Genomic DNA, 10,561 nt, shown 5'->3' on the forward strand with positions numbered 1-10,561 from the left:
TAACTCAAAACAAGGTAAATGGGTCAAAATTATTTGGATTGTATAAATTGCACAATTTTCGTCCAATTAGTTCATTTATATTTGGTAACTCCTTTAATAATATTATTGAGAGGATGCGTCATAGTTTTAGTTTTATATATTTATATTGATCGGTAAATTCTTTTTAGTATTTTTGTTTAATCGGTATATTAAACACTACTAAAGTTGATTGCATAATGTTGTCATCTTCCGCTAGCTTTTTAAGTAGGTGGTGCACCAGAGAAGCCTCTAACAAAGGAAATTGTGTTACCGAAACTTATAGAATCCAATTTTAGTTGTCTATTTTGGGTGCTTCGGGCGTTCTTGCCAGTAAAAAGATATATGTCACTTTTTAAGCCTACAGTGTCGTCGTTTAACAATTTTTTTTCCAATTGAAGCGATTGAAAATGGTGTAAGGTTTGGGTTTACCTTCCGTTTGTATTTTGCAGTTGACGTTTTGATTGTTTGAATCCCACTACCTGCGGTGTGGTTGTTGTATGATTTTTTCCCGTTTGAAGCAATTGATAATGGTTAAAGGTTAGGGTTTACTTTCAGTTTGTTCTTATAATTAACGGCTTTGATTGTTAGAATCGTTAATATTTGCGGTGTGCTCGATGAAAAAAATTGCTCGTATGAAGTAGTTGATGTTTGAAGTAGTAGATGTACTATGATGTCCTTAAGTACCTTCGATGAATTTTGAACATAAATACATTGTAGTCAAGATATGTCTTCTTTTTTACATGTTTTATTTTTTTTATTGATTTGTTACTAAGTTATTTTAAGTGTTTATATCTATCTAAGAATGTCAACACCCACCTCAAGTTACGTAATATAGGAATTGTAGGTCCTGTCTTTAATGAGCTTGAACATGGAACAGATGAATTGTCAAGGTCTACATAGCTACATGGACCTTGTGATGTTTTACCATTTTGATTATTTTAATCTTTTTTAGCAATACTATTTTGGATAAATGAACATTTTTCATCAGGAAGGTAAGACCGCTATGGTTGGATTGTGAAGCCAGTTATTCAAAGTACTCCTTTTTATGAGATGACTGAGGTGTCTAGCCAGTAAGCTGTGGTGTGTTTTTTTGTCATTTTGAGTTGTTGAGTTAGTTTTGTTAATAGCGGCACTTGCACTTTCCTGATACTAAGCTTTGTTATTGTTGCAGTTTGCGATGCCTCATATGCTAAATTTTTACTTCTTTTGTAAGTGACACACCTGCTCTTCAACAACACCGTGACGGTGTATACTTCCAGATTTATTGAATGTCATTTGTTTTGATAATGCTTTATGTGACATTTGTTTATGGCTCCCATATTTTGTTGTTACTTTATTTATTGTATTCTAACGTTCTTTTATAGGTTGTATTTAGAACCGTAATAGCGTAGTAAGGCTGATAAAGTGGTCACTTCACGCAACCACTGTGAACATCCTCTTCGGGTTCTATGGATGTGGATAATGAAGGTGCATTTTTCTAATTTTGTTTTTGTTGTTATGCTATTTTTATGTTGTATGTAATCTGGCAAGCTAGTGTTTATATTTAATATATTTGTTGTAGCATGCATGTGCTTCGATCTTGCATCTTTCAACTTGTTTAAAGCCTTTGCAGATAGGTTCACAACTCTTAATCTTCCACTCAACATCTTGATGAAAGTCCCCTATCCCTTAATATGTTTCACATATATATTCAGTTAATTGTGTAATTATCTAAAGGTGGAAAATTTGACCCATTTATTTAAAAATGGCTTATTATACAACTTTTGTTGGTTTTAGATTATTATCTTTTCCGAGTAAAATATAATATTAATTATGTCTTTAGAAAAGGGTTTTATAATATTTGTTAACAAGATTTTTTAATTTTTTTACATATTCGAAATTTTGAAATATTATATTGTTTATTTGTGTTATCAAGGTTGAATTTTGTCTTAAAATATCATCATTTCATAAAACCCACAAAACCGCGGGTCTTTAACTAACTATTGAAAGTTATTGATTTAAGGTTTAGGAATTGCTATTTAGGGTTTAAAGTTTATGGTTTACATTTAAGATTAAGGGTTTAGGTTTAAGATTTTAGAATTTATGCTTTAGGGTTTAGGGTTTAGTGTATAGGGTTTACGGTTTAGTGTTTAGGGTTACGGTTAAGGGTTTAGAGTTTTGAAAGATCTGATCATAGAAGGACTGTCCAAGGGACTGCACCTCCACAGATGCTATCCAAAATTCTTTTTTTTCACTCTCCACTGCTGCTTTGGAGTAGCCTAATCTGTAACAAAGCATCAGACCAAAAAGGGGAGCTCTGGTTTCTGCAAATGTGTTGGTACCTGGGCCATAAAAGGTAGAAAAAGCAACCAAAGCGGAGCCCTTATAGTCCCCAATAATGCCACCACCGATATTACTTCGTACGAAAGACGATTCACAGAATTGTGCCTATTGTGCCCGAGAGCGTTCGAAGATGAGGAAGATAAGATCGACGCATTTGTGAAAGGGTTACCGGAGAGAATCCAAGAAGATATAAGTTCACACGAGCCTGCCTCCATACAAAAGGCATGTAGAATGGCTCACAAACTAGTGAACCAGATTGAGGGAAGAATTAAAGAACAGGCGTTTACGGTTTAGTGTTTAGGGTTACGGTTAAGGGTTTAGGATTTAGAGTTTATGGTTTAGTTTTTAGAATTTATGGTATAGAGTTTAGGGTTTTATGGTTTAGGGTTTGGGGTTTAGTGTTTAGGGTTTAGATATAGGGTTTAGTGTATAGGGTTTAGGTTTTAGAGTTTAGGGTTTAGATTTTAGAATTTATGCTTTAGGGTATATGGTTTAGGGTTTACTGTGTAGGGTTAAGGGATATATATATATATATATATATATATATAAATATTGGTGGTTTTGGGTTTATGGTTGAATTGGGATCTTGAGTTTAGTGTATAGGGTTTAGTGTTTGGTGTTTATGGTTTAAACTTTAAGGTTTAAGGTTTAGATTTTAGAATTTATGGTTTAGGGTTTGGGGTATATGGTTTAGGGCTTAGGGTTTAGTTTTTACATTTTATGGTTTAGAGTATAGATACAGGGTTTAGTGTATAGCATTTAGGGTTTATGGTTTAGTGTATAAGGTTTAGAGTTTAGATTATAGATTTTAGAATTTAAGGTTTGGGGTTTTATGGTTTATGGTTTATGGTTTAGGGTTTAGATATAGGGTTTAGGGTTTAGTTTTTAGAGTTTAGAGTTTAGATTTTAGAATTTATGGTTTAGAGTTTAGGGTATATGGTTGATTTAGGTTTTAGAGTTTAAGAATTTAGGGTATAGGGTTTACGGTTTAGTGTGTATGGTTTATGGTTGATTTAGGGTTTAGGGTTTAAGGTTTAGATATAGGGTTTAGAGTTTAGTGCATATGGTTTAAGGTTTAGGGTTTAGAGTTTAGTGTTTAGTGTATAGGGTTTAATGTTTAGGATTTATGGTTTAGACTTTAAGGTTTAGATTTTAAATTTATGGTTTAGGCTTTGGGGTATCGGGTTTAGTGTTTATGGTTTAGTTTTTATAATTTATGGTTTAGAGTATAGATATAGGGTTTAATGTATAGGATTTAGAATTTATGGTTTAGTGTATAGGGTTTAGGGTATTTGGTTAGGGTTTAGATTTTAGATTTTAGAATTTAGGGTTTAGGGTTTAGGGTTTAGTGTGTAGGGTAAGGGTTTGATTTATTTAATTTGAATCAAAATTTGGTTTTCTTATTTATTCGTTAGTACATTTTGAAACTTTAAAAATTTGAATTCCCTATAAAACATTTAGTTTAATGTTCATCGTATACTTAATAATAGTTCGATAGTACATTTTGAAACTTTAAAAATTTCAAGGCTCTAAAAAACATTTGGTTTAATGTTCATCTAGATATTATAATAGTTTTTTAATTTTATAGCTTAAATGATTAGACCCTTCAAAAATTCCGCGAAACCGCGGATCTTTAACTATTTATATATTATATTATATATTATATATTATATATTAAATATTATATAACACATTAATAGGAAACTGTTATATTGATCAATAGATGGAATTCATCAAATTATAAAAGAATATTCACACGTCAATCAACTGTCAACTGTACATATTATAAGAAATCATAAAGGTTTATTTAGCATAATGAAAAGACAGAGATGTAAGTGACTACTGAAAGGACCCAAATGTGTTCTCGCCGCTGTATTTAACGTACAGAAATCCATCAGCATCCTTCTTTTCATCGTATATAGAAGACATTATAGCTCCTACAAGCATCAACAACAAGATAACATTAGTAACACAATAATAACCATGGTTGTAAACGGCGGTTGCAGCGGCAGTTGTGGCGGTTTGGTGACTAGCCCGTCCCGTTTCGCCCAAAAGCGTCTAATTAGTCAGTAAACGCTAAAAAGTAGGGTAAAAGTCGGGAAAAATTGGTCAATGTCGGTCAAAAGTAGACTTTTTGTTAGTGCAAACGAAAATCCCTAGCCCATATAAATTAGCTGGAAAAAACACTAACTTACATAGTATTCCTTGAAGATAAACTAATTCAGTATATAAAACCTTCTAAGAAACTTATATATCGTTTTAATTAATACCACATCATGTTATTTGGGAATCATTTATTTTTAAATATGAATAAATATTCATATTTATGCTTATAATATTTATGTTTTAAATATTTATATTTAAAAGTGAACGTTGGTCGACCCCGTCTCGACAAGGTCCTGACCAACTCGTCTCCGTCTCGCACGCACGCACGCACGCACACACATATTCTATCTGTGTTGTTAAAAAAATACCTGTTGGTGGAAGGACATTTTCGACGAAAATGAATATAGCTTTCTCTGCACTCAGTTTAATTCGTTTACGGATCACATACACAAATTGACCGACAGTAAGATCAGCAGGGACAAGGTACCTGCGATATTAATAGGAAAAAGGTTAACCATTTACTAGCCGGATCGTAATTTAATTATTAAACAAATAATATCATGATAATACTAGAGATGGGCATTTTTAACCCGTTTACTTAATACGGGTTCAACTAAGATCCGAATACTTAAGAGAAACAAACTAATCATAATCCTAATTACCATAACTAATACACAAGAAAAGCAAACTTACTTCTTCTTGTCAATATTAGGAATGTCGCTTTTCTCAGCTTTTTCAACAATCACCTTCAAATTAAACAGAAGAATAAGACATTACAAATTAAAGCTAATTTTATGTAAACTTTCCATTCTACTGAGATGGTGATTGAACATTCTCAATATAACGCAGATGAAACATTCGCAGAGTCACACAAACAATCAATCACGCGTGCGCACACACACACACACACACACACAAAGTAGCGCGCGCGCACACACGAGAAAACCAAGCGAACAATCGATAGGTGCAACTATTACCCTCAGGGTCCCTATTTAGGGGTCATCATCAATACCTAAAAACCGAAACCGAACCGATACCGAATCGAACCGGTACCAACCAAATATATATGAAATGGGATTCGGTTTTAATTTTGTGTGAATTCGGGAAGCGGTACCAACCGATTTGTTTCCGATATTTATCGGGTTCGGTACCGGACCCTAAAGGCTAAGGCTTTCTATGTTGGCCACACTTCATATATTAATCGCATATAAAATATGAGCCAACAAGCAAGTGGGACAATCTGGCAAGCCAATAAATAACTTATGAGGCAGAAAGGAGTTTTTTTTTATAAAATCTTGAATTATCGCTACCTTGAATTATCGCCACCTATCAGAATTTTGATTGTTTAAGAGGCGGAATATGTATATATTGTTTTGAGTTATAACTACTTAAGTAAGATTCATAACTCAAAATTTATATTATATTGCACATGAACCTATTTGACTATTAACTCGAATAGAAGGACAATGTATTTTGTTTATTTATTTATTTCGGTACCAAACGGATATAGTACATCTTATTAACGTACCGATACTGGTATTAGACTGATTCTATCAGTACGGTATTCGGTACTCACGTTAGGATAAAAAAAATAACGGTATCAACCGGTATCCGTGCTCACCCCGTCCTACGCATATGGTGGTAAAAGTAAATATTTGTTCTTCAAACACATAACATTTAGTTTGTGGTCCCCATAAGTAACATACCTAACAATAACGAAAAATCTTAGGTATTTGACTATTATGTTCAATTGTTTGAATAATCTAAAACTTTCATTTTATCACTATCATTCACATAGCATAATAACAAGAATGCCGATCCAATCATTGATCAAAAAACGAAGTAAACATATTAGTTATTGATGTGACATAAACTCTTTCATACCGGAATTCTATCGGGATATTTCTCCCTAATCCTAGAAGCCTCGGCATGCCTCTTTGCTGAAAAAAACAATAAAAAAACATATTCACATTCACATTCACAATTAAAATTAATCTTTTATAAAACAAGACTTGATTTTTACTGATCATGGCTTCAGATCTTGTCTATGCAATTTGAATAATTCATCATCAGAATGTAAACATATGAACTTACAAAATTCGTGTTCTTGCTTAAAGCTACCCTTAGCCATTTGTATCCAAAAACTGTTAAATCAAGAAACAAAACCGGACAATTAATTATAATTACAAAATAAGTCGTTTTAACAGTACAATTATAAAAAGAAAATTCTGTATTAGCTAGAATAGAAAGAATAATTAATCAATTTACAAGGTAAATACAAGTAATACTCAATAGCATTAACATAAACAATAAAAAAAAAAAAAAAAAAAAAAAAAAAAAAAAAAAAAATTCACATGATCAAAATACTGCATAAATAGATATGTAAATAACACGATAGTACTCTAAAATCCGGCTTAATTCTGTAATTTTCAACAACAATTTAATAAGTTTATGAAACAATCATATAAAGCTAATTGCAGTTATAAGAATTATAATAATAAAATAGAATAAAGATAAGATATTAACTGAACGAATACTAAAAAAGCGAGAATGGGAGGAAACTTGATCTGAGAATTGGGTATGCGATAGAGTAAATGATGGAAGAAAAAGGTTGCGTCTTCAATTGGATAGAATTGTGCGAATAATTTTGAGGAGGCGACTATGACTTGATGGAATATATATAACCAAATTATCTAAACACCTATGGAGTTTTGGATAACCTCTAATATAACTAAATAATTAAAATAATATATACAAAAAAAAATAATTTTATTTATTAATACGATGTATTTTCTAAGTTTTAGGGATGATTCTCACACACACTTTTTTGATCCTTACACACCAATTGAGTATTATTAGAAGAGTAAAAAGTTAAAATAGGTGTGTGAGGATCAAAAAAGTGTGTGTGAGAATCATCCCCCAGTTTGTAAACATAATTCTAAAAATTATGTTTAATCCTTTCAACACAAAAAATAATTGTAACTAGTTAGAAAAATACTCCGCTAACTTGCTAATGTACATTTTTCTGCACACTTTATGTATATATATATATATATATATATATATATATATATATATATATATATATATATATATATATATATATATATATATATATATATATATATATATATATATATATATATATATTTTTTTTTTTTTGAACGGCAAGATTGCATCAGTCCGGACCGAAGCCTAGTCATCATTTGCACACACACACGTTCGGGCAGGAAACCCGAACCACGATCACAGGGATCTGAACCCTTAAACCATCCCGAGGGGCAGGCGGGCCTGACCTTAGTCCCGGATCGGGTCGGTAAAACCTTCCCTTTGGGCTTGACCTCAATGGAGCCTATTTCAGTCCATATTTAATTTGGTCATTCAGAAGCCAGGTTCGAACCTGGACCTCTTACCCGGCGAGGGTGTTAAACACCACCGCATACCACTCAGGCAAATGCCTCGGTGGTACATACGATATATATTTGACATGCGAAATTGTAAAAGTTTATTGAAACTTATTGAACCTTGAACTTATGATTTTAATAATCTTCAAGTCATAAGCTTTCTTTAGTAAACAAAAAAAAATAGAGCTTATAAAAATCACAAGGTCTTAAAAGATAAGCTACTTATAGTAATTTATGAAAAAAGTTGTAACGACCCGGATTTTTCCAATCGTTTTATACTTATGAGATTAATATTTACATAAATTAAACCTTACCAACATGATAAGCAATCCAAATTGTTGAGACTTGTGTTTTTGAAAAGAGTTTTACACAACGTTTGACCGTCCAATTTGACCGATGATATCACGAACTATATAACATACGATAATTATACGTTTGTGTATAAATATGTATTTATATATATTTAACATGATCTAAGGATGGTTTAACATCTCATTGTGTACTAATGACAATGAGTTATAAGTATATTTTGAAACTACTAACTTAAGTTTTCAAAACGATAACTATACGTAACATTCTTTGATATATATACTTATAACCAATAATGTTTATACATGTATCGTATATATAATGTATTTAATCACTTTTTAAGGACTTAAATACATAAAACAATATAAGTATATTCACAAAAGATAGCTATATTTGAATTCTCATTCCGTTTCCTCAAGATTTCTATACGTATATCTAGGGTATATGTACCCGTATCATACCCAGCTTCTATATGTATTTACTATTGGTATATACACATCAAATCAACATCCTAATCAACATTATTACTGCCCTAGATATGAGGTAACTAGGATTTGTCAAGTAGCATGAATTATTAGTAAGAAAACAAAATTAGGAATCCTTTTCTTTCTTTATAAACTAAAAACGTTTTTATGAATGAACACCATTTCTTCACTCCATTTTCTCATACCTACACCCTCATTTCTCTCTAAAAATACTCCTAACTTCATACTTGATCATCTCTAAGCATTTTCCCCATCATTTAGCTTCAATTACAAGCCTTAAACACCATAAGAAAACTCTTTCAAGAACATATCAAAATAACCACCCATTTGAAGAAGTATACTTCCAACCTTTTGATCTAACTCCACCACTCTTTGATTCCAAGATTTTTTCTTATCTCTTACAGTAACTTTGTCCAAGTAACTTGAGGTAGTAACCTTGTTCATAATCTTGTTCGATTCATAATTATATAGCTATCTTATTTTATGTAGTAAAATTTTAACAACAAGAACATAGTTTGAATTATTTCAAACTTGTTTGCAAACTAAATAGATCCTTCTAACTTAACTTTTAAAACACTTCAAGACCTGTAATATATCATAATGATATGCTAACTTAACAAGATATAACTTGGTTTTACAAAGAACACCTTAAAAACTGAATCTACGTCGTCGGAGTGCAACCGGGGGCTGTTTTGGGTTGGATAATTAAAAACCATCTTGAACTTTGAATTGGAAGTTCATGTTCTGGAAAAATGATATTTCTTATGAATATGTTAACACATAAAAATTTCATGGTTTAACTCAAAGTGTAAGTATTTTTAGAAAAATGATCATTAAATGTTGTTTTTATGATGGAAAATGATCACTTTCATAAGTTTTACCAAAGTTTAACCTATAACCTGTGATTTCGAATACAAACTAAGGTATTTTAAGTTCATATTCTTAAAATTTGACTCGATCCAAGGAAGTGGCAAGTTGAACCAACAAAAACGGAGTTGTAATGAAGAAACTACGACTAAAACATGATTGGGTATCCGAAGTTAGTTTAGCTACGAAAATATTTGGAGATAAAGTAAATTAATCATATCTTTTCTAATTAATATGATATTTTATATATAATTACTTATGATTTGATTTTATATATTTCAGGACCACCCGTAAACAACACGAGAAGATTAATCATAAGACCTCATGATTGTACGCAACACGTCATTTGACAACACGGTACTTTATGTACGCAACACGTCATTTGACAACATGGTACCATGGGTCGAGATTAATTCTGATCAATACGAATACGATGGGGTCTTTATTTATTTTATTGAGCAACTAATTGTGGACCACTAACATCGGACTGCTAACTACGGACTAAGAAAATATTAAAAGTATTATAAGTATATATATATATATATATATATATATATATATATATATATATATATATATATATATATATATATATATATATATATATATATATATATATGTAACGATTACTTGAAAAGAAAATATGTTGATATATTATATATATATGGTTAGGTTCGTGATATCTATCGGAGACCAAGTCGAGTTAAATACCTTCAAGGCAAAAGTGAGTATATAGTCCCACTTTTAAACTCTAAATATTTCGGGATGAGAATACATGCATATTATGATTTACATTATGGACACAAGTGATTAAAAATATATATTCTACGTTGAGTTGTACCACTGGCATACTTCCCTGTAGCTTGGTAACTACTATTTACATGTGATATTGTAAACGCGAATCCTGTTGATAGATCTATCGGGCCTGACAACCCCAACCGGACTGGACGACCAGTATTCAACGGTTGCACAGTACTTCGTTTTGGTGACTACACTTGGTACAGTGTAGTGAGATTTCATAATAAAGGGAATATGCGACGTTGATTAAAT

At 31.4% G+C, this 10,561-nt stretch overlaps 1 protein-coding gene across 1 annotated transcript; it reads right to left on the minus strand.

The window, feature by feature from the left end:
• Positions 1-4,039: 4,039 nt before the first annotated feature.
• On the minus strand, positions 4,040-7,116 carry LOC139897293 (autophagy-related protein 8f-like). Its single transcript, XM_071879987.1, has 6 exons — positions 6,973-7,116; positions 6,541-6,590; positions 6,331-6,386; positions 5,140-5,192; positions 4,815-4,933; positions 4,040-4,277 (listed from the first exon to the last, which is right to left on the minus strand). The coding sequence occupies exons 2-6, from the start codon at positions 6,575-6,577 to the stop codon at positions 4,180-4,182; spliced, it is 363 nt and encodes a 120-aa protein (XP_071736088.1). The 5' UTR covers positions 6,578-6,590; positions 6,973-7,116; the 3' UTR covers positions 4,040-4,179.
• Between the last annotated feature and the right edge of the window lie 3,445 nt (positions 7,117-10,561).

This window comes from Rutidosis leptorrhynchoides, chromosome 3 (genome assembly GCF_046630445.1).
Source record: "Rutidosis leptorrhynchoides isolate AG116_Rl617_1_P2 chromosome 3, CSIRO_AGI_Rlap_v1, whole genome shotgun sequence".
In the NCBI taxonomy this organism is placed as follows: domain Eukaryota; kingdom Viridiplantae; phylum Streptophyta; class Magnoliopsida; order Asterales; family Asteraceae; genus Rutidosis; species Rutidosis leptorrhynchoides.